This window comes from Oryza sativa, chromosome 11 (assembly GCF_034140825.1).
Source record: "Oryza sativa Japonica Group chromosome 11, ASM3414082v1".
NCBI classification, from domain to species: Eukaryota; Viridiplantae; Streptophyta; class Magnoliopsida; order Poales; family Poaceae; genus Oryza; species Oryza sativa.
The window spans coordinates 26,766,235-26,790,412 of NC_089045.1; the positions used below are offsets into that span (position 1 = coordinate 26,766,235).

General features: G+C 46.0%; 1 protein-coding gene across 8 annotated transcripts; it reads left to right on the forward strand.

Moving 5' to 3' along the window:
* Window positions 1–10,265: 10,265 nt before the first annotated feature.
* On the forward strand, window positions 10,266–23,070 carry LOC9269173 (uncharacterized). 8 transcript variants are annotated; one of them, XM_066305539.1, is made up of 13 exons: window positions 10,266–10,854; window positions 10,961–11,072; window positions 11,425–11,793; window positions 11,939–12,334; window positions 12,858–12,949; window positions 13,031–13,090; window positions 13,579–13,643; window positions 18,275–18,379; window positions 18,555–18,693; window positions 18,920–19,002; window positions 19,085–19,249; window positions 20,424–20,469; window positions 22,143–23,070. In XM_066305539.1, the coding sequence occupies exons 11-13, from the start codon at window positions 19,140–19,142 to the stop codon at window positions 22,824–22,826; spliced, it is 840 nt and encodes a 279-aa protein (XP_066161636.1). In that variant the 5' UTR covers window positions 10,266–10,854; window positions 10,961–11,072; window positions 11,425–11,793; window positions 11,939–12,334; window positions 12,858–12,949; window positions 13,031–13,090; window positions 13,579–13,643; window positions 18,275–18,379; window positions 18,555–18,693; window positions 18,920–19,002; window positions 19,085–19,139; the 3' UTR covers window positions 22,827–23,070. The 8 variants fall into 8 exon arrangements, 7 of the variants coding, with proteins under 7 accessions (XP_066161636.1, XP_066161638.1, XP_066161640.1 ...); XM_066305541.1 differs by lacking the exon at window positions 13,579–13,643 and having other exon boundaries at window positions 13,644–18,379; XM_066305543.1 differs by lacking the exon at window positions 13,579–13,643 and having other exon boundaries at window positions 14,096–18,379.
* Window positions 23,071–24,178: the final 1,108 nt, after the last annotated feature.

Sequence of the window (24,178 nt, forward strand, 5' to 3'; positions counted from 1 at the left end):
GGAGGTGCATATTTGTTTCTTCAAATGGGCTGTGAATTTAATTAAGGTGATGCAACCATACAAGACATGATGATACGAGAAGTTTAATTGGTATGAATAGTGAACACGACACAATTCAACTCTCGTCACGGTTATATTAACTTATGGTTTGGAATGATTTGGATTGAAATATTATGAAAATGATTTGAGAATGATGATTTAGCATATGTATGTTTAGTTTTAAAATGAAATAAATTGTAAATATAATTATTATATGTTTGTATGTTGAGCTTTATGTGCTTAATGGGTTAATGTGGCATGTTTGCATGTAGGTTTTAGAAGTGCTAATAAATACTATGCTTACATGTTGAGTTTTAAGTGTTTAATGGACATTTAACTTTATAGAAAGAAAATATATGGAAAGTAAAACGGTTCGACCGAAGCGATCAGGATGCGAGATCCTACACACAGCTTAATTTGGTCGTCGTTCTACATTGTTTTACCCTTTGTCCTCTGACCGACCTCGTGGATAATGCATGGCTGCCACCCGCCGATAAATACCAACCGCAAGAAAAAATAAACAGTTTTGCTAAAAAAACTCCGCAAGAAAAAAAACGGTTTTGCTAAGAAAACTGGGCAGAAAAAAAAAATCTCACGTGGGCTAGGCAGGCATCGAACCAGGGATATATCCATCGAACTTGGCATACGTTACGGCTAAAGTTAGGGGCACTTTTTATTAGTAATAGCACTTTTTTTATTACATGTCACTTATACCCTAGTTACAACTTAGTTGCATATCACTTATATCCTATTTACATAATAATTACATGATAGTTACATGGTGTAGCGCCCGTTCCGTCGTGGCGCCTAGCGGGAAAATTATCTCTTAAAAACCCTAATTGCGAAATTTGTTTCCTTGCTTGTTGTCTAGTGTCCGTGCCATCCCGGATCTCAATCCCCGATCTATCATCGAGTCCAATTCCGAATCCAAATCCTTCCAAATCAAATCCCTCCGCAAAAGTCTATTTTGCCTCCCCCGGAGTCGATGGGCCGATTCCCTCTCGGCCCATCTCCCCCTCCCCTCCCCCGGCGCGCTCCCTCCCCCCCTCTCCCTCCGCTCCGCTCCGCCCCGCCCGCGCGCCGCGCGCGCTGCGTGCGCGATCGCGCAAGCCGCGCCGAGCGCCTCCCTCTCCCTCCGCTCCGCCCGTGCGCCCCGCGCGCGAGCGCGAGAGCCGCCCACGCCGAGCTGAGCCCTCCTTTCCGCCCCTTCGCTGCCGCTCCCCGCGCGTCGTTCGCGCGCGCGCCCGCGTGGTCCTCGCCCGCGTCGCGTTTGCACCGCCCGGCCCCGCTGCCCTGCCGCGCCTACAGCCGCTCGGCCCCGCAGCCAGCGCGCGTGCTCGAGCCGCGCCTCTCCATTCGCCGCGCCCTCCCGTTGCAAGCCGCGCGCGCATGCCGAGTGGCCAACCGTCTGGTCGCCGCCGCCGTCACCCTCTGCCGCGCCAGCTCGCGCCTGTCGCCCATGTCGTCGCGCCGCTCCAAACCGCCCTGCCGTCATCGCCGTCGTCATCGCCTCGGCCCCGCCACTCCGCGCGCAAGCCGCCAAGGGACGGAGGCCGAGCCCTCCTCCCTCTGCCGCGATGCCCCCGCTCCCCTCCCCCTTTTCCCAAAGAAGAAAGGGGCGAGCCCCCCTTTCTCTCCCTCCTTTTTCCCCTTTTCCTCCCGCCGGCGTCATCCTCTCTCCCTCCTGTCGCCGTTTTGGCCGCTAGCCGGAGCGCCAGCTTGCGCCTTGACCGCCAAAGTCGGTTTCCAAACCGACATTGCCGCCCCCTATAAACCCAGGCGCCCTCCCTTCCCTTTTCTCCCATTCTTCCCTGTTTCTCGCCTGCGCCATCGCCGTCCCTCTCGCCGACCGCAGCCGTCGCGTGTGTGCCGGAGGAGCCGGTGCGCACTAGGACGCGGAAGGGGACTCCGGGCGCTCGTCTTCTCTCCCGCGCCGTCGGCCTCTCGTCACAGCGCCCCTCCTCACCTCGGTGATGCCTCCCTCCGTTCTTCCTCCTCGCTCCATCTCCCCCCCTTAGTTTTCGGTGGTAGCACGAGTAGCCTCCCCGTAGCTAGCCGGCGCCGCCCCGACCGTTGCCGTCGCCCGCCGTGTGCTCGCCGCCGTCGCCGCTCGAGCTCCGTAGCACCCGCTCGTCGCCAGCCTCGCTCGGCGTAGCTCCGCCCAATCCGACGCTAGCATCGGATTCCCGTGGCCGCGTAGATGCTCTCACCGCCGGGAATCGGCCCCTCGTGACCTCGTCGCCGTTTCCCTCTTCCCTCCCCGCCGGTTGCCGCCGCCGCGATTCGCCGCCGTCAAGCTTCCTCCGGCGAATCCGAGCCGTTGGCTCGTCTCCCCTCGTCTCGTGCAACCACCCGGTGTGCTCGCTTTCGCCGGTATCGCCGTGGTTCGCTCCGCCGCTCGCCGCTGTTGTCCGCCGTCCGTTCCGGCCGGCGTCGTCGTCTACCTCCCGCCGGCCCGCGTGGCAGCCACGTAGGCACCACGTCGGCGCCAGCTCAGCCGAGGTCGGGACGGGCCGACCCCGGTCAGCCCCTCCCGTGCGCGCGTTCCACCGCGAGCCGTGAGGCTGCGCGTGGGCCCGCCGCCTCCGTTCCTCCGCAGACCGCGCGCGTGCACCGCGTCCCTCCCCCGCTCGCGCGCGTGCGCCGCGTGCTCCCTCCGCACGGTGAGCCGAGCCGCTGACAAGCGGGTCCCACCCGGGACCGCGCACGGTGAGCCCGGTCCACCGGCCCTCTCTCTCCTCTCCTCCCACGCGCGCGCACTTGGGCCGCCTTGGGCCGGCCGGCCCATTTAGCTCGGCCGGTCCGCTCCTTTTCCCTTGGGCCGCGCCCTAGCCGCCCGAGGAGAAGTCTATAATCCCTCCCTCTTTCCCTTTTCTTTTCTTTTTCTTTTCCAAAAAGGATTTAATTAAATCATTTTCCTTTAGACCAAAAATCCAATAATCTTACAAATTCAATATCTTCCCAACCGTAGATCCGTTTGACTCCGTTCAACTTCCAAAATTCCTCAAATCTCGAGATCTATCTAATGGCGCGCTTAGAGGTCATTATTAGGGCTTCATTTTCGCCGTTTGTTGAGTTGTCCTGTTTCGCGTGTAGTTCCGGAGCCCGAAGACTCGCAGTGCGAGGATTTCGAGGATCAAGCTCCAGATCTCGAGCAAGGCAAGCCACCTTTGAACATCTTGAGCCTATATTTGAAATTTAATTATGTTGCTTGCAAAATATTATGCATTGATAGGATCGCACTTAATCTGTTGTCCCGTCTGCAAGGCAGATTGGCGGATCTACCTAGTTTGTTGCATTTGATCCTTCCTTTGTTAATTGTTATACCATGTTCCCTTGTAACCACCCAGTTGCGCCTCGGAAATCGTGCAATCTGTGCGAGTAACGAAGGGCGCCTTCAAATTTAAAATCTGAGCAACTTCTTGGGTAAAACTTGAGTTTTACAAAAGACTTGGAAAACCCGACACTTGGGTCGGTGCTTGTGAACTAAATGAATTTCCAAAACCGCGGACCGGGGAACGTACCGGGTGTACGGTTTTTCCCGCTCTCGCACTTAAGGACCGATTCCTTGGAATTTCATCCAAACATAAGACAAGTACGACCACATGGGTGGAATGGGACACCCCTGGCTGAGTAACTAGCTTATCAGGGGAGCCTTGATGTCAAGAGACATGTGGATTCGCCGGGGTGGTGTCGGGGAGGACCCCTGGGCTTCCTGGCACAGTATGGTTTGGGACCTAACCTGTTGTTGGTCTGGGACCCCTCTCGTCGGCATATGGTAAACCTGTATCGGCTTTGGAAATGCCTTGTCATGAAAGCTTGGAGGTCTCCCGACGTGGCTGATCCCCACGGGCTGGGTGATCCGGGTTAGTAATGTCGCGTGGGTAAAGTGTACCCCCTCTGCAGAGGTTAACAAACTGTTCGAACAGCCGTGCCCACGGTCATGGGCGGATGTGAGGTGATTCCTAGCGTAGTTTTGTTTGACTACTGCTTGTGAAATTGCTGTTGTGGAAAGGGGTTCGCTGTTTGAAAAATCTACAGCTGATGGGATCAGCTAGGCCCGGGTGGCCGTTTGAAAGTTGTTGGCCCGGGTGGCCGTTTGAAAAGCTGTTGGCCGGGTGCCAACCTTGTTTTAAATTTTAAAGACTGATACATTGCACATACTCCGACCGGACGAGACGCACCGTCTCAACCGTGTCGTTTGAGAAGCACTCACTTAGTTATTTTTAGAAAAAGAGTTCAAATAAAATCAACTGCAAAAACAACAGCCTTTCCTTGAAGCCTGCATTAAACACCTATTTTCCCTTGGCTTGCTGAGTACTCCCGTACTCACCCTTGCTCTATATAAATAATCCCCCCCAGTCGCTGAACACTACAAGGAATCTCTTAATGCATGATGAAAAATTTCCGTCACGGATCATCAAAAAACCGTCACTATGCAGCACCTGTGATGGTTTCAGAGATGGTCACGGATTGAGCGTCATGGATTAACCTCTGTGACGGTTTACCAAAAACCATCACAGATTAATGGAATCGGTGACGGTTTTAAACCATCACGACAGAGCCCGAGGCCTAGTTAGCCCAGCCCAAGTTCATTTCCTATGACGAAAAATAACCGTCACGGATTGAATGCCACATCATCATGGATGCTTACATGGTTGCTTACGTGGATGATGACGTAGACACTACCTCAACCTATTTATTAACAGGCCAAAATCAAAGATGGGCCAATTTTTAGCCCAATTCCATCCATTTTCGCAGCTCCTTTTCAGCCATTTTGGCAGCCCATTTTCAATAGCCTTACAACCCATTTCAGCAGCTTTGCAGCTCAATTTTGTCACCATTTTTTGGTGCCCTTTTCAGCCCACTACTACATCGCTTACAGCCCATATATACAGCTTAATTTCACAACTAAAGCCCATATACACAGCCCATGCAACTAATAGTTGCAGCAGCAAATCAAATAGAAATATCATTTTTCCATTCAATATCATATCACATGATTTTTCATCCAACATCAGATTACAACATTCAAAGTGCATACAACCTTGCAGTTTACCATGGCTCAAGCCAACAACAAATAGAGATTCCAAGCAATGCATACAAGTCTAGGAGCTTAATGAATGCTGCGGCAGCAAAATGCAAGCATGTATAGCTTAGCTTAGTCAAAAATTGACTTGACACAAGTTAGCAATAGCAGCAAAATGCATGTAGTAGCAAAAGATATAGCATCATGCATGAATTAACTTGATCGAACTTGACTGAGCAAAAGATTAAGTTTCCGCTTCCATCTCAGATTGAGTCCTCTTCATCGAACTTGTAGACAGCTTGTTTTCCATTTGAGTCTAGCAAGCAAGGAGCAAACATTGTTGTTGATGAGAGAATTAAAAATAAGCATTACAAAGAGCAAAGTTTGAAACTTATCTTACAATAGCCTATTGTACAGCAGTGGTGTAGCATTTTTTTTTCTTGCTGTAGTGGAACTCCTTGAACAAATCAAATGCATTAGGTTCTTCTTCATTGTATTTGTCACGCTGAAAACAACATATATGCATTATGTCCAGCAAATGTGTACAGTGTTGAACTTAAAAAAAAAGGATGAATCTAGATAGCATCAAATCACCGTTGAGCTGATCAAATCAAGCATGATCCATGGTATCCCCCAAGTAAGCTGTTTTATGCACCTCTTTTTCTTTTTGTTGGCAAATGGATTAAAACATTATTCAGTTTTGAAGATATCTGAAAATATAGCAACTGTGGATTTCTGAAAATAAACACATTCTTTTTTTTATCTAAAACACTTTCTTTTTTTTATCTAGTTTCTATGAAACTTTCACGAATATTCTTTCTTATTTATGACTGCACTTGCATTTGCAGAAACAAGGAATTCAGTTTTTTGTCAGAGATCATATTGTTACAGCATGAATTGACTTGCTTAACTAAATTAGAGGTTTCTGCATTCATCAGATTCAGGAACTTTGATAAGCAACTAGCATCAGCGGATAGAGAGAGATTGGTTACAGTTGGGATGCGGTCGCTCGCAGTCGAAGTTGGGGCGCTTCACCAATCACCAGTCCCTCTCAAAGTAGCAGATCCCGCCTCCGCCCTCCTGCACATGGGTGAGGCACATGCGTCAAAACTCGCCAAGAAAACTAATGCAAGAAACAAAGAAAGAAAGACTGGCGCCTCTCCTCTTCTTTTTCATCCGTGTCAAACCGTCCTCGCCCACCATGATCGCCTGCCGTGCTCCCTATGCTCACGCGTGCAGCAGTGCGGCGTCCTCCTCGAGCAGCCTCTTGATGGACGGAGCTCGCGAGATGTAGGAAGCAGGCGCGCTGCTGGGAGGGGATCTGCGCCCTGACCTGCTGCCGGAGAAGGAGGAGGAGGACTCGTCGGAGCTCTCCCTCGCCGGTGCTTCTTCCACCTCGATTCACGTCACCGGTGGCTGCCCCGGATGCTGCGCTGCACGCCCCCTCCGGGCCCGAGAGGCGCCGGCGGCAGCGGATCCACCGCTCCCGCGCCTGGCAGCAGTGGAGACGGATGCCGGCACGGCAAGCGGCGAAGGGGGAGGAAGCCGGCGCGGTGAGCGGCGCCCGGCGGCGGCGGAGACGGAGGCCGGCGCCCAGCAGCGGCGGAGACAGAGGCCGGCGGTCTCATCTACAGTAGCGCCTCGCGTGTGGTGGCGGCTTATCTGATTTGGATCGGCTAGGGTTGAGGAACCAATGCGATTTTACTAAAATACCCATGGTGCATCCGAAGTTACCACTAAAATATCAGGACAAAATGGTCATTTCACGTTGAAATTTTGATCAACATCCCGCCACACTGAAAGTTTGGCGCCCGCTACTCCTTCGGGCCGCCGGCCCAGCGTCTGTTTTTCCTCCCTCCTCTCAATTAATTTTAAAATATTAAAACTTCAAATCGAATTTTATCATACTAAATAAATTTATGTGAAAAAGATGTCAAAAACAAAGTTATATAACTTAATGAGATCTACAACTTTTGTTTTGGTCTTTTTGCTATATGACTTTGTATCAAAAATTTGAATTTGAATTTCAAATTATGACAACTTCAAACAATATTTTCAAATAATAAATGATTTCAACTGAAAAAGTCATCAACAATAAAGTTGTACAACTCATCAATATTTACAACTTTTGTTTTGGTCATTTTTCTATATGACTTGGTTTGAACAATATGAATTTGAATTTCAAATTATGACAATTTCAAACAACATTTTCAAATACTAAATGATTTCAACTAAAAAAGTCATCAATAACAAAGTGGTATAACTCATCAAGATCTATAACTTTTATTTGGGTCATTTCTTCATCCGTTAAAGCGAATTGTAACATTATTCACAAAATGTACATATCTCTTATACAGTTTATAAACTATGAGAGAGATATGTAAATTTTATAAATAATGTTACTATTACTTTGTCGGATGAAGAAATGACCAAAATAAAAGTTATAGATATTGATGATTTATACAACTTTGTTATTGATGACTTTTTCAGTTGAAATCATTTAGTATTTGAAACTGCTGTTTGAAGTTGTCATAATTTGAAATTCAAATTCAAATTATTGAAATGAAGTCATATAGCAAAATGACCAAAACAAAAGTTGTAGATCTTGATAAGTCATACAACTTTGTTGTTGACATTTTTTTTTTCATTTCAAATTATTTACTACCAGAAAAATTATTTGATTTTTCTTATATTTAAAATTCAAATTTTATATAGGTCAATCAAAGTCAGATGGAGAAATAACCAAAATAAAATTGATAGATCTAATTAAGTTATACAACTTTGTTTTTGATAACTTTTTCACATAAGTTTATTTAGTATGATAAAATTTGACTCGGATTTTTTATATTTTGCAAGTAATTGAGAAGAGGGAGGCAAAATGGACTTCTCGGCCAGGGGGGAGCAAATGGGCTAGGCTGGCAGCCCGAAGAAGAAGGAGGGGAATGGGAAGCCGGCCCAGGAGGGAGAGAAAGGCTGCGGGCTGAGGGAGGGAGAGAATAACACTTGGGCCAAAAAAGGCCCAAGGACAGAGAGATATTTTAATTTATTTTCCATTTATTTTAATAGGTTAAATGAACTTTGTGGTATTAAAACTAGTTATTGAGCTCCGAAAATTCACGGAAAATTTTAGAGAATAATTTAGACCACTTAGAATTTTACAAAAATATTTCCGGCCATGATTTTTAAAGGAAAAATTTAGTTTCCTCATTAATTCACTTGATTAAATTGCTTTAACTTTTAATATATTTCTTGTAGTGAAAAGTATAAGTGAGTGCATACATAATCAACTAAAAGAAGTAGCTATGAATGTTGCTGGATAACTATAGGTGTTAGGTTAAATTCCTACAAGCTCCAAATATTTTTTGTTCGCACACTATATATATGCAAATATTTTCAGTTTTACCATATGCAACATATACAAGTAACAAATTAGTAACAAAATAATTTATTTCAAAAAAAATTTGTCTTTTGGGTTTGACTTGTTTTGCAATCATTTACTGCTTCAAAATGTTGTTTGAAGTTGCCACTTTTTGAAATTTAAATCTTCAATTGATAAAACAAAGTCACATGAAAGTATGACAAAAATAATAGTTGTAATAGCACAATAAATGGATAGATCATGAGTTTAGAAAATTTTATAAAAAAGAATAATTAAAGTTGAAGTTAGTATGAGGGAGATAAACTAATTTAAATTTTTATACACGCATTAAAAGTAAAAATCTGCAGCTATTCTCGTGAATTTTATGATGAACACCACGAGCAGGTGGCAGGTCCATTACCTGCTACAGTTTGATATATAAAATACAGTGCACGTCGTTTGGCAAAACGCTTCAGTGGCTCAGTGGGGTTTCCTCATGAATACTGTGCGTGTTGTCGTAGGTTCGAGTCCCCTAGAGGGCTACATCTTTTTGTTTCTTGTTTTTTTACAAGGCGCAGGGTGGCCTGCGGCTAGCCTGTCTTGGCTGCCCATGTGGAAAATGGGCCGCTGGCCCAGCTGAAGGGGCAGAGCGCGAGAGGGAGGCTGGCCCGAGCCCAAGAGGAGAGAGTGAGCCAGAAATGGTCCAAGAGAGAGTGTAGCTTTTCATTTTTTTAAATTCATTTGAACCTCAAATTCAAATCCTTTTCAAGCAAAACAAGTTTTGAAATGCCTTTTGATTATCGTCACACTGTGACGATTTTAAAATCACACACTGTGACGATCTGGATAAAACCGTCACGAGTTAACGGGCCAAGAATATCCACTAGTGCACGTCCATGACGGAAAACAAATTATCGTCACGGATTGCCTCTGTCAGTGACGGTTTATGAATCCGTCACCAAGAATCCGTCATGGATTAACAAGTTTCTTGTAGTGGAAGAAGACGAAGCAGATCCTACTGATGAGGAGTTCTTCCAGGAGCAAGCCGGCTACGATGAGTTTTAGGGTTTCGGCCTAGTTCCCAAGTCGCGCCTGTGTTGTTTGGTCTAAGTCCCGGCTTCCGTTTCCCTTTTGTAATGCAGTTGTGAGCTCGGGATCTGTCCGCAGCCCAACATGACTGTACATCTACTCTATAATAAAGAGACCTCTGTTGCTGTGATAATCTGTCTTCCTGTGATACCAGCATTGTGTCCTGGGACTGGTATCGATTAACAGGTTAAATTGGAGCGTCACGGGCTAGTTCCGGTCGGTACTAGTTCGGGGCGTGACACATGGTAGTTATATTGTATAAAATTAAGATTTGCAATTTTTTTCAGGAGCATATGATATTACTTTTGAATTTGAAAGTTATTTTTTCCCTTCTATATGTTGGCCAATTTCTTGCCGTTTAATCAGCTTGGACACTAAGATTCATGGTTTATACTTGTGCGGATTGTTTCCCTATAACCGTGATGATAAATCATGTGGTTAAAAATCTTGAAAGTTCTTGACCTCAAAAATTGTCGACAGCTCACTATCTACTACCAAAAAAAATAGTTAAAAACAGTGCAAGTAAAATTAATTAATAATGTGGCCTGTGGATTTATCAAAATAATTCAGATTTCTAGAAATTGATGGTAAAAACAAAAATATTTGGCTTGGAACAAAACTAATCTATACTAATATAAAAAACACCAGTTTTCGTCTTCAATCCTGCAATCCTTCGGATCCACCGATCGCGTGGGACCCACCTGCCGAACCAGCACGCATCGCGTCTCGCACCGAAAAAAGAAAACAGCACACCAAAAAACAAAAAAAATATCGCATAAAGAGGTTAACCTCCGCCGCCCGCCTCACCCGGCACGCCGCCGCGCCGCCCGCCTCACCCGCGCCATACCTCCACCGCTCCCCTCACCAGCCACGCCACCGCGCCGCCCGCTTCACCCGCTGCCCGCCGTGCCATACCTGCGCGACCGCCCGCCTCACCCGGCAAGACGCCACGCCGCCCGCCTCACCCTGGGCCTTCCCCGCGCCGTACCTCTGCCGCCCGCCCCCCTCCCGCCCTCCCTGCGCCGTATGTCCGCCGCCGGCCTCGCCAGCCACGTCACTGTGCCGCCCGTCTCACCTGCTGCAGTACCCTCCCCCCTCTCCCTCGCGTCGCCCGCCTCCCTTCGCCGCACTCCCCTCTCTCCTCTCCCTCGCATCGCCTGCCTCCCCTCACCGCTGCCTTAGGATCTTCTCCGCACCGCCACCGTTCAGTCGTCGTCGCCGTGTCTCCTTCGTCGCGCACAGCCGTCATGGTCTCAGGTCGCTTGCACCTTCTCCCATGCTGACTAACGGCGTCACCGCCGCCGCCGCCATCATCACCAGCACCGACCTCTCCTCTCAGGTGCGATTCTCTCTCTGTTAATTTGTCTGTTAATTTGCATCCATTCACTCTAACTTAATTTGTTAACATGGTCCACATAATCATACTATTAATCTTTAAACGCCAGATAGCCAAAAACATCATGTTGAGCTTTGAGTGGTCTCTCCGAGAAATGGAGCCTGAAGAAGCAGTAGACAATTGATGTCGTTGCAATTTCATGCGCAATCTCCAAATGAGAGGTACACTGTACAAGTCTTGAAAAAAGTTGTGTAACTGATCTGAATTGAAATGTAAAAACAAAAATTAACCAGTTAAGTTTTGAGTGGTCTCTCCATGCCTCTTGTCACAGGGTTTATGGGGATGTTTATTTTCTTGTCTCAGTGAACTTACACTGTTTATGTTTGATTGACAATATATAAAATATTGCCATAACTTATACGCATGCATCTAGCTAGCCAATAAGAGTAAAGAGATCTCGCCATTTTGCAGGAATCTTTTCTTCTTAACATCTATCGCTTTTCCAGCCATTTTTCAGAGTTTAGAGTTTTAGTTTCAGAGTTGTTTTAGGTTGTTTCGTGTGTGCTTCTGCAGGCAGCCATGCAGAGCTAGGATCCTGGAATGTGTTGGCCACTAACTCATGGGAGCCTGTCGATTAATTGAGTCGATAACACTAGAATAATAATCTTAATATTAATCACGCAGCTCACGTTTGTTCAGCAAGTTTTGATCTTAATCTTAATCGGCAAGCTCACTGCTGCTTGCGTTTAATATTTTGAGTTGCTAGACATATATTATCAGCTTCGGTGGAGTATGTAACTTTGCTATTTTTATTGGACCCACGGTGATCATTACCAGTAGTACCAACCCTCCATCACTGCCTCTGAGTACTGCAATAAAAGTACCCATCTAATGCAATAGACAAGACAGGAATCTCGATATCACATTCGTCAAAATCAACAGGTTTATTGTCTCCTCTTCTTTCCAATATTTCTTTCTAATATAGAAGGTGTCATACTTTTAGCTTCGGTACCATGCTCCAGTGTGATAATAATGTCTTCTGGATTCAGGTTCTCCTACTATGTCACTGATTTAAATGTACTTGCAGTCACAACAAATCGTGTCAGGGAGAGATACGCTTCACTATGCACTGATGAAAAAGAGGCCAATCTTAAAAAAAAACCGTGAATACAAGCAGAGCAAGAAGGATAACTTTATACTCCCTCCATCTACTTTTGGCACACAGACCAAAGATAAGTAATTTTACTTATCATCCATTTAAACATGCTAGTAGTCATTCCTCGTAAACAAGCAATTCATTAATATTTACATTTCTCAATGCCCATGTAGCCAATCATGTGTGGAAGAATGGAGAGTCACGCATTAAATCTGAGAAAGTCATTAAGATGATAAGTTGTTGGATTGAAATATGACTATCAAAAATAAATTTTTCAGATTTGGAAATATGACTATCAAAAGTAGATGGAGGAAGTATCTCTAACAGGTACCACAATGCTCTCATTATTTTTTTTTTGCTTGCTGTCATGAATTTGACATCAATATTTAAGGAGGATGGATTCTGATCGCTTAGGAGGATGTCCACCCACGCTGTTCGTCGTCGATCCTCTCTCCGAGATTCGTGCCAGCCCTGCCCCGTATTCCGCCCAAAGTCATTGTATTTAGAGACATACGTATACCGGTCACATCGGTATACTGTACTACCAGCATTTTTTTTACAAGCCACGAGTAGTTCGCATCCACCAGATGTGGGTAAAGCAAAAAAGATACTACTACTCCCCCCGTTCATCTTTGTGTTCTTCAGTCTCTCATCTCTTGTTCTCCTTCCTCCGGCCGCCTGGGAGATCTCCACCCAACTCGTTCATTTCTCCAACTGATGGCTAGCATGCACTAGCCAGCCGACCCGGGCAGATATATCTTAATATCCCCCGCGCTCTTAACCTGGGCGTGTTTTTGTCCATGGAAAAGTTCTAACGGTGTTCTTTTTTTTTCCCATTTCAAATGTGTAGTGAGATAGAGCTTGCTAGGGCGGAGCAGATCTCCATGGGCATAGGCAAGGGAACCACACGCATCCCAGAATGCATTACTACAATGAAGTGCCGTAAGTATTTAGGGAGGTTTGCATTTATAATCTGATTTATCCATCTTAGTTTGTTTTTCTCTTTTCCGGCGACCACTGCAGTTCGTGTAATGTTGCGGCAGAGATAGATTTGATGCATAGCAGCGGGCACAGCGCCATGATGTAAGGAATTGAATCCTAAGAACTTTTTGGTTTATCTGTTTCTATAACTGACGAGTGCTAAAAACATCTAAATAAGTGAAAGGTGAAACCCTTCACGTAAAATTGTTACGCCACGTCATCTACATAAACCTGGAATTTGCCTCCAAACATCTTTCAAACGACATTTCCATGGTCAAACTCAATCCTCCCCAAGAATGGTCCAATCCAATAAATCATTACAACCAGTAAATGTGATGTCAATAGATGGGCTAAAATGAGCTTTGAGGTACAAAGTACTACCCCAGCAGCCACCTTTGCATTTTTGCATAGTGTTCCCTTTGTTCATATTTTCATGTTTTCTCTAACAATAGTTAACTTCAATAGTGAATGAAACAATGTTGAAAAAACAAAATGATAACTAGAAGAATCCTCAAATGAATAGTTAGAATGGTTGCAGATTAGCAGCAATGTAGACAAAGTTATTTGTAAATTTTGATTTTATTTTGCAGCAATGTAGACAAAGTGACTACTAACAACCAGTCTGAGGGTGTAAGTTTCCTTTTCCCAATTACAGGTACAAATCTACCCTTCGCCTTCCATTCCAACTGTCCAGAGTAGCACTAGCTTAACGAAAAAAAAGTTATGATTGATTTGCAACAAAAGCTGATTTTTTTCTGAATTGATCGAGTAATGTGAAATCAAATTTTTCCAGCGATGTCAAGGTTCAGCTCAAACAAAGAGTTGAGTAACAAACTATCTATGTGTTGCCTGTTTGCTTACTGTCAGCAAGCATATTGGTCGAACATGAGAATAATTATTTAAGTTAAGGTGTGTCACACCCCAATCCGGCACCGCCGTACAACGGCACCTGATAGGAGCGTGTCGTAGGAAAAAGGGCACGAACCGCTTCCTACGAAACCGCGATCTCGGTACCAGTCCCAGGACATAGTGCTGGTACCCACGGTGACAAATATGAATCATTGCAAATCCTTAAAATAAATAGAGGACTTATTTACCTTAACTTAGGTTGCAGCTCAGAACAACCCGAGAATGCAACTGACGACACGGACGAGGAAACACCAACAACAGCAGCAGCAGCGGAACCAACGAACTAACACCCAACACCACAGGCGACGGCTGGGAACCAGGACGAAACCCTAATCTTCACTTCAAGGCGGAGGAACTATATATATTTATATAGAGCAAGGGTGAGTACTTTCGTACTCAGCAAGTCACGGGAACTTAGGTGTTTAATGCAAGCTTGGAAGAGAGGCAAGGTTGTTTTGCAAATCCTTTGTTTGAAATCATTTTTGAAATCACTAGGTGATTTATTTCTTTTTAACTTTGGGTCGAAAGGAGACTTGCGTCTCGATTCGACTTAAGAGATGCTTTTCAACAACTCAAATGGTAATGTACCGACCCCCCGGGTCATATCATTACTTATCGGCTCCCAAAGCCATTTCACTTGATTAGGCGGCTCCCAGAGCCTTTTTCATTTTCTCGGACTCCCAGAGTCCAGCTGCCCAGCAGCAACAATCCGCTTCCACTCGGGAAGCCTAGTCTATGATGCCCATAGACATTCCGAATCACACAGATTCGTTTCTGACCACTCAGGTCATCCATCTGCCACATAGGCTGATTCTGGTTACGATTCCCAAACCACAACAACTTTTCACAAAGCACAGGCAAACAAATCTACGCAACGGGAACCACCTCACATCCACCCATGACCGTGGGCACGGCTGTTCGAACAGTTAGTTAACTTCTGAAGAGGGGTACACTTTATCCACAAGACACGAACTTACTCCAGACACTGGCCGGTGTCAGAGGTTCGCAACAAAGCCTTTCCCAAGCCGACCGAGGGATACCTCATGCCACATAGAAGGATCAAGTCCTCACATAAATTTAGGCCATTTTAGGCATTCACAAATCAAACTCCAATCACCTCGATCGGTAATTCTGCAAGCTTCTCTTCCTTGCTTACCAGGAACCCGGTTTGGCTCCAACCGACCCCGCCCCGGCGTTCCCAACTATTGGCATGTGAGGTCTCCCTGAACCGACTAGTTACTTAGCCAGGGTGTCCCATTCCACCTTGTGGTTGCACTTTGATTATGCTCGATGAGTTTCCCACAGGAATTGGTCCTTATATGCGAATACGGGACAGCGCCACGTAGGCACGGCTCCCGCATCGCGAGTTTTCACAATTTATTTTATTTTCAAACACACCGACACCACATGTCGGGTTTTAAAGGCTTCACAAACCCATTTCCCAAGTTTTCGACAATCAACGGCGTATGTGGGATATTTGGTATGCGCGCTCAGAGAGCACGGATACCGAAGTACCACAAGGGTAGAGCGACAAGGAATCAGGGTAGTACAACCTACAGGAATTAGTGTGACTACTGGGTAGGTCCGTCGGTTTGGCACGCAAACCGACGCCAAACAAATTAAGTGTGTGATTCTAATAATGCATGTTGCAAACAATATAATAATGATTTTCCAATTATAGGAGCAATTGATCAAAGGGTGACTTGCCTTGCTCAGGGTCTTCACGAAGCTTCACGAATCTTCGAGAAAACCCGCGATCGACGAAAATCCGGTAACCGCAACTATACGCAAACAATCGAAAACCTAGATAAAAGACCAAGAAAAAGACCCTATTTAGACTAAATAATAGTGCCATTAAATAGATCTCAACTTTACGGAATTACTGGAAGTGGAACGGGGTCAATCGGACGAGCGGTTGAGGAGATATGGATTTCCTAAGATTATTTGGATTTTCTGTCTAAAGGAAAAGGATTTATCAAATCCTTTGGAAAAGAAAAGGAAGGAGGGATGTCATTTAGACTTACTCGGGTGGCTTTAGGCGCGGCCCAAGGGGTCATGCGCAGCGCGGGTGGTCGGCCCATTAGGGGCGCGCGGGAGGGGGAGGCCTACCGATGGACCGGGTGCACCTCGCGGGGTCCCTGGTGGGGCCCGCTTGTCGGTGACTGGGTTCACTGAGGGAAGGGCTCACGGGAGGGGCGGCGATAGGGTTTGGTGGACGCGGTTTGGGCGCGTGCGCCGGGTGGAGCGAGGCGCGATGGGCCCACGTGCAGCCGCATGGCGCACCGTGGTCCGCGCGTGCACGTAGGGGGAAGCGAGGCTGGCCAGTTTGACTCGGTCTAGCCAAGTTGGCACCGACGTGGCGCCTACGCGGCGGCCATGCGGGCCGGCGAGAGGAGGAAGAAAGGGGGCGCGGTCGAATGGACGGCGGACGGCGGCCGAGTTCACCGGAGCTTGTCGCGACGATTCGAGAGGGAGGGAGCACACCGGAACGATGAGACAGAGGAGATAGAGTGCGCCACCAGCTCGGATTCACTGAAGGGAGACCGGCGACGACGAATCGCGGCGGCGCTCGCCGGCGGCGAGAAAAGGGGCAAACGGCGGAGGGGCGACGAGGATTCAATTCGAGGCGGTGGAAGCATCTCCGGGGTTCAAGGAGTCCGTTTCCGGCGTCGGATGGGGCGGAAGAGCACCGAGGAGGGCCGGCAACGAGCGGCGGCCTCCGGGAGCAGGCGGCAACGGCGGCGAGGCCATGCCGGGCGACGGTGGGTCTAGGGCGGCGTCTACGCGCGTTCGGGAGTGCCACCGAGCTATCACGCAGACTAGAGGGGGCGAGGGAGAGCGAGGAAGGGGAACGGGAGGAGGCACTACCGAGCCGGGCGGGCAGTGATGGGCGGTCGACGGCGCGGGGCGAGTTCTCCGGCCTTGGGCCGGGGAAGGGGAAGAAGAGGGGTGGCCGGAGTCCTCTTCGGCTCCTCGTGCGCCGGCTTCTAGGCACGCGCGATGGCGAGGAGGCGAAAGCGACGAGCGGCAGAGATGGTTCGGCGGCAACGCGGCAATGGCGCGACGGCGGTGGAGGGGCAAGAGCAGAGAGAGGGGGGGAGTGGCTTGGCTTTTATAGGCGGAGAAAAGGCGGTTTGGGAGGGGGAACCGACATAGGGCGGTCGAGGCGGCAGCTGGCTCTGGTGCTAGGGCGCGGCTGGTGGCCACGGGCGGCAGGAGACAGCGGTTGAGGCCGGGAAAAGGAAAAAAGGGAGAGGAAAAGGGGACTCTGCTCCTTGCCCAAAACGGGATGAGGGACAAAGGGAGAGAGAGTGGGGGCAGGGAGGGAGAGGAGCTCTGCCTCCATTGTTTGGAAGGACGCGGCTTGGAGCAGCGGACAGGGGGTGACGCCGGTGGTGACCACGGAGGTCTCTGCCTCCCGGTTTTGGATGCTAGCGGCGTGCAGCGGCAGAGCGGCAGCGCGCGATGCAGCTGGCGCCAGGGCGGTCGGCCACCGCGCAGGAGCGCGCGCGCGGGTTCAAACGGCGGCGGCGGGAGTTTTGGCGCCGGGGTGAGAAGAGGGAGAGAGCTCGGCTCGACGATGGCTCACGCGCACGCGCGTGCGGCGCACGTGCGGAGCGAGGTAGGGGAAGGCTGAGAGAGAGAATGGGCCGAGAGAGATGGGCCAAAGGAGGAAATTGGTCCATCCAAAATAGAGGGAGGCAAAATAGACTTCTTCCAAGTAATTGATTTGGAGAAGATTTGAACATGGAATTTGACTTGGACTTCTGGATTGGTATCTGGATGAGAGGAAGGGTCTAGGAAGAGATCAAAAGAGGGAAAATTTCGATATTTTGGGGGTCGGGCGAAAATTTGGCGAGAATTCAAAGAGAGGACTTGAATTTTGGAATTTGATTTGGAGACTTGAATCGGAATTGGAATTCTTGAGGTTGGTTATTTTGATGGCGATGAGAGGGAACAACGATGGAGATTGAATTGAGATCCATGGCACGACTTAGACTCACACTCAAAGAACAAAATTTTCGCAATTAGGATTTTGCCGAATTAGTTTTTAACGTCTCACGGAAAGCGGAGCGTTACAAGGTGAAAGGAAAATATTTCTTGGTGCTTGCATTGAGCTTCATCAGTGAACTTCAGAAAAAAGTTAATCATTTATTTGACTAAAACAATAGGGGTTGTGTTATTCCTGAATCCATTCAAAGTTTATTTTACTAGGTTCAGGCCAGCCTAGATATATTATGTACTGTAGGTAATGTTTGCTGTAAAGTACTTATGTGCTCTACATAGGCTCTCCTATGTGTGATATGTCCTCATGTGGGGTAACAAGTTACCATAGATAATATGAAATGCGGTATTACTACCAATTGTCTAAGCCAGGAATACAAGGACTCACCGGCCATGATCAAGAAAAGGTCGTGGTGAGGAGCAGCAAAATAAAAATGGCCACGGGCAATGGTTATGGAACTTTCGAGGTGGCAAGTGGTAACTTCACTTCATTCTCTTAATGTACAATAGATTTCCAAAGTGAAAAATTACTTCATCAGTGAAAAATTACAATAGCTAGGCTGCAGACATGGTTAACTTTACTTCATTTTACATCTGACATAAAATTTACTCATACAGTGAAAAATTACCCGTGTTTTTGTTGGTTTCCCAGCTGCTGAAATCAACTCATCAACAGAAGCAACAACATAGTTATGTTGTTTAATGAGATAAAGTGGTCTCAATGAAGAACGGAAGATGGCAAGCCAATGCTCCTACTGGTACAGAAGCAAGCCATCAACTGACAATTTGAGGTACATCACCTTTGACAATACAAGGGCTCCCAGTAATAGGATCATTTTCTGAAGACAAGCACCTATGAAGGCTACAATCGTTGACAGGCTTTGTTAGGAGAGAATCCTTCTTTTGGACATTTATTTGGAACACAATATGTGAACTAGCACCACAATTTGTTTGGGAGTTTTCTTTGCTAAATCCTTTTTATAATCAAACTATTTCTCTTTTATTTTCCTCTTATAGGAGTAAAAAGCAAATTGAGGACTAAGCAGTGTCAAGTGACATGTTCGGTAAAAAATGTCATGACGAGTGGAACATATGTTATGGTGAGAAAGGTGAACTCGATTTTTATAGCGAAACACAGCTATCACTAATGATTTTTCTTACACAAAATTCATGATATGATAGTCATGGTCACGCGAACGCATGACTTCATCCGCTAGTATAATTGAAAAGGGAATCCATGGATGATGGTGATTTATCCCCGCCTGAAGATTTTGTTGAAGAGAACAGCACCGTGCAACTGGAGACCGACGACAATGGGTACTCGTCTTGCTCCGGTGGTTCTAAAAGGTACTTTTTCCCCCAATGGCTGCTGTTCATTTGTCTAGATCTGACATTTTTTTTTCTACACAACACCCCTGTAGCGGCATATTGTTTTGGTCATATCGTTTTCCACCGCCTAGCGGCATACTTTTCTCCGCGCCCTCATTTCGTTTTCTATTTGTCCAGTTTTTTTTCTTTTTTTTTTAAAATCTCACCTCCTGCCAAAGTGCAATGCAGATCACATTTCTGTAATCGAAACAAAATACATTGCTTTGTAGGCGAAAAAGGCACTGGGCAGGTACAGATTTGCTTGTTAACAACCCCAATTTTGCTGGGGCAATTGAGGCAGCCATTAGGAATGCACTGGAAAATCGACGCGCCATTTGGCGCGTCCTTTTAACCCATCCTTATGCATATATCAACAAAGAAATTTCAAAAGATTTTGAGTAAGATTAGGTCAATTTCATTAAATTCTTAATTCAACATGTGGAGTTATTTAATTGAAAATTATCATATTTTCACCTATATATGCTGGAGTTATTAAAAAAAAGTTTTTATGTAAGTTTGAAATATACTTGTTTTATAGAATTAATTTTCAAGCCTCACCTTCAGTTAAATAAACGATGGTCCATTTATAAATATGTTTTTGCAAAATGGACATTTTTAAATAATGACCGTAGTGGTTTTTTACGTAAAAAGGACCATTAATAATAAATAAACAATATTTCTCCATTCCAAATATAACAGTTACTAGAATTCAAAATTTATCTTATAATATAGCAATTGAGTACCTACTCTTTTATCTCAACCAATCATAACATCCCTCATTTAATTTGTCCACTTGGTCACTTAGTTTCTTTATGCCTATGGCTAACCTCAACCAATTTTATGGACCTGATAATGATAGAGCTTTTTTCACCAACTACAAAACCTAAAAAATTTATTTCTAACGATTCTCATACAAATTAGTAGTGGGGAGAAATACCAATGACGTCCTAATAAATTCCTTTATTTTTCTAAATTCCAATTAAATGTGTATACCTCAGCTTGATTTGTCAAAAAAATGTTGTTCTTCTTCGGCAGAGGGAGTACACAACAAACCTTTTAGAGCAAGTACTATAAAACATCCCAGCACAGATGATGCATTTCACCTCTCTTCCTAATTTCCTCTTTTTTCTGTCGTCACGGGTGGCCTGCACAGACGGACAGAGAGAAGACGTAGTCGTTCTTGCCCCTCTCTTGATCAGGTACACGTTGTTCCACCTCCAAGTACCTCCTAAACACCGTAAAAGGTCTTCACTTGTAAACGAGCACAATCACCGCCTTGTCGAAAGTTGTGGTGAGAACATGCATCTATTCTCACACAAATCAATCGACGCGGCTGTGAAGGACACAATCCGCCATCTCAGGAAGAATAATGTTGAATTAACAAAGGTAAACTGCATATTGCGAAGCATGCGCGGGTCAGCTGAATCTGTCCCATTCACGAAGAACTCAGTGAGGACTGTGTGTGCTGAGATTGCACAAGACAATCTACAAGACGACGTCCGGAAGACAATGGAATTATTCCAGCATATATCAAAGACTGACCCTGACTTCATGTTTTCTATGCAACTCGATGAAGACAACAGGATCAAGTCTTTGATGTGGTGTAGTGGCCGCAGCAGAAGGATGTATAGCCACTTCGGTGACGTAGTGATGTTTGACACCACATACCAAACTAATTTCTACGACATGTCTTTTGCGATGTTTGTTGGAGTGAACAACCACTTTCAGAGTGTTCTATTCGCTGGAGTCCTGCTCACATCCGAAGATACAGAGAGTTTTGAATGGGCATTTTCTGAGTTTGTGAAGCTAATGGGTGGGCCTCCTCCGATGACAATACTTACAGGTCAAATTTATATGTTTTTTGTGAACTAGCATGCTGGCAGTTAACTCCATCTCTCTTACACTCCCTGCATCCTTTTTTAATTCTTGTGTTTGTTGTGACAATTACAGATCAAGCCCTTGCCATGGAGGCTGTAATTAGGAAGTTTATCCCAACATAGTTCACAGGTGGCGCAAATGGCATGTCTTGAAAGACACAAGATTATACATGAATTCACAGGTGGTGCAAATGGCATAGGGCATGGGTACGTGAACAACAAGGATTTCCGTGATGAATTCCACAAGATTATACATGACATGATGACCATTGAAGAGTTTGAAATGGCCTGGAAAGCACTGATCAGCAAGTATAATCTAGAAAGCAACCCATTCCTCACTCGTGCGTATGAAAGCAGAGAGATGTGGGCGAAGCCATATTTCAAGGATGTTTTTTGCGCACGGATGACTAGCACACAACGTAGTGAGTGCGCGTTCCTCGCAATGCCCCACTACACGACTTTATTGAGCAATACATGAAGCCGGTACAACAAAGGGAGGAGGACGACGACCAGCAGCAGAAGGACAATTCTCAGGTAACCTTTTTTTTTCTCATTTTTTTTCTGAAACTTATGCAAACAAATGTTGTATATATTTTCCCTTGCTGATCAACCTTTTTTATTTCTTCATTCTGAAAAGGTTCATATCAGGCCTGCATTTGGATACCCGATTGTTAGGCAGCTGCGCAAATATACATAATTGCAGCTTACAACTTCTTACATCGTCAGTCCTGGAGAACGTAACAATGTGTTCAAGATCACACATGTAAATGCAGATGAGATTGAATCATGGTGTCGAGGGACATACTATGTCAAGCATGATTATGTCGATGGGTCTTTTAATTGCGATTTTGGGCTATACAACCACTTCGACATCCCTTGCTGCCATGCATTATGTGTAATTTAGTGACATGGAGAACAATTTACTTTTTGAAGTTGCATAGTTTATAGCGTGGAAGCTGTTTACATTTTGATTTTGTTTATTCAACTGTATGCAGTTAATGATACACAGCGGTGTCCACAAGATACCGGATCCGCACATAATGGTGAGGTGGACGAAGAAAGCGTGCGACATATTGCCTGTCCACCTGTCAAGAGCTGTCGACACAGATGGCCCAAATCAAGCAAAAATGTTCAGGCACAATGTACTTAACAGCACAGCCAACGAGATTGTGAAGATGGGTGACTCTGACCCTGAGGCATTCCAGGTACTTCTCAAGCACCATGGTGCTGCGCGGAAGGAGTTGATGGAGATGATGGCGGCTAAGGTTGATGCATCAAAGAAAACTGGAATGCTGGAGGCAACTTCAGTTGAAGATGCTGAGCAAGTTAATCCTGGAAGCCAAGAGGTCTGTATTGCTGGGATGGAAATTTATGATAGCGAGAACAACACTGTTGTTAGTGTAGAACATATTAAGCCACCTGATTCAAGGCGTCACACAGGACGCCCTAGCAACCGCATGTACCATTCCAGTTTGGATGGAAGGATTACAAGGGTCCAGGTGTCTAGTTCTGCCCCGAAGAAACAGAAGTGTACCACTCCCGGCGCTGTGAAGCAGACAAGGTTCTATAGAGTATGCAGAAAACCAGGGCACGATTCTCGTAGATGCCCTGACAATCCGAGGACTGTGAACAATCAAGCATCCCGCTCGGTTGCAAGTTGGAGTGATTCTGATTATTAGCATCCCAGTTAGGCATTTATTAGATGTGCGTATTTTGTTATGCTGGGGAATCTTCACCCATCGTATTTGTAATAGACTGTTAGTATTTTGTTATCTTCAGTTGGACTAAACTGTTGCCCCCTAAGTCCCCCCTGATTAGTTTTGTGGGATGTTATGAACTCTAGTTTCTGATTGAACTCCTAGTACAGCACCATAGTGTTGATAACTTTTTATCTAATGACTACTCATCTGGTGGATTCGTTGATTTGTTCTGTGTGAGCATGCTGGTGTCCTATCTTCTTGATTATTGTTATTTTCTACTTGTTTTGTTCGTATCCAATATTTCATATTGTAATGTCTCCGCAATTTAGTCTGTCTTCTGTATTTTCGATTATGGTGTCCGTAACAATGTGCACTCCTGGGTTTTTATTTTTAATATCTGTACCCGTTATTATGGTTTGCTCCGATGAGTGCAATGACAACAAGAAATGAATAAACAAAAAAGCGTGGGGATATTATTCCATTTCTCCCCATTACATCAAGTTGTCAGCCCTTTCCGTCTGCCTCCTTGAGCTTCAAGATGTTTTCTTCAATAGAAGGGTGGGCACTCTCTAGGTCGTCTTGTAGGCGCGCAATCTGCTTGTTATTCTCTTCCAAATCATACCTGAAGGTCCGCCAGCTTTATCGAACACATTGGTCATCCCCAAAGTGCAATAGTTCACCATTTGGTCCGCATACTGGTGGAGACGGTCTTCCTAGATCCAAAGATGACATCCATTCTAGAAAACGGGTGGGGACAAAGTGAGACGAAGAAATGGAATCGCATCAGGACTTCCTAAGAATTTCTGAGCATTCCATGGCTTACCTTGCTGCCGCATGTGAGGAAACTCCGATTCGGGTTTTCAGTGTGCGAAGTTTGTGCAGTGGCAGAGAAATCGCATGCACAGTTGAGCTCCGGCGGATCGGCTTGAGCTGGACTTGCTCGAACAACACTCCATGGTGAAGGTTGGTGACGCTGTGCGATGAAGAATAGCTAGCCATAGAGATAGAGGAGAGGGCTGTGAGTGTGAGGAAAGGGAAAGGATGATCCAGATATTGGATGAAGAGAAGATTGGGTCAGTCCAATATCACATATAAGACTATCTCCAACAATACTACCCCTAACTGGAGACCCATTGAACGGTATGCGTCGCGATGAAGGAAAAGGTCACGAACCTATTTCTCGCCTTCTCCAATAGAGAACGCAAAAGAAAACCGGCACGCGGACAGTTTCTCTCTCCACCTCCCGTGAAATCGTTGTGCCTTGCGAGCCAGGCGTTTGGGTCGATGAGAGAGAACACTCAAATTTGGGTCGCACTCTACCTGGCACCCAA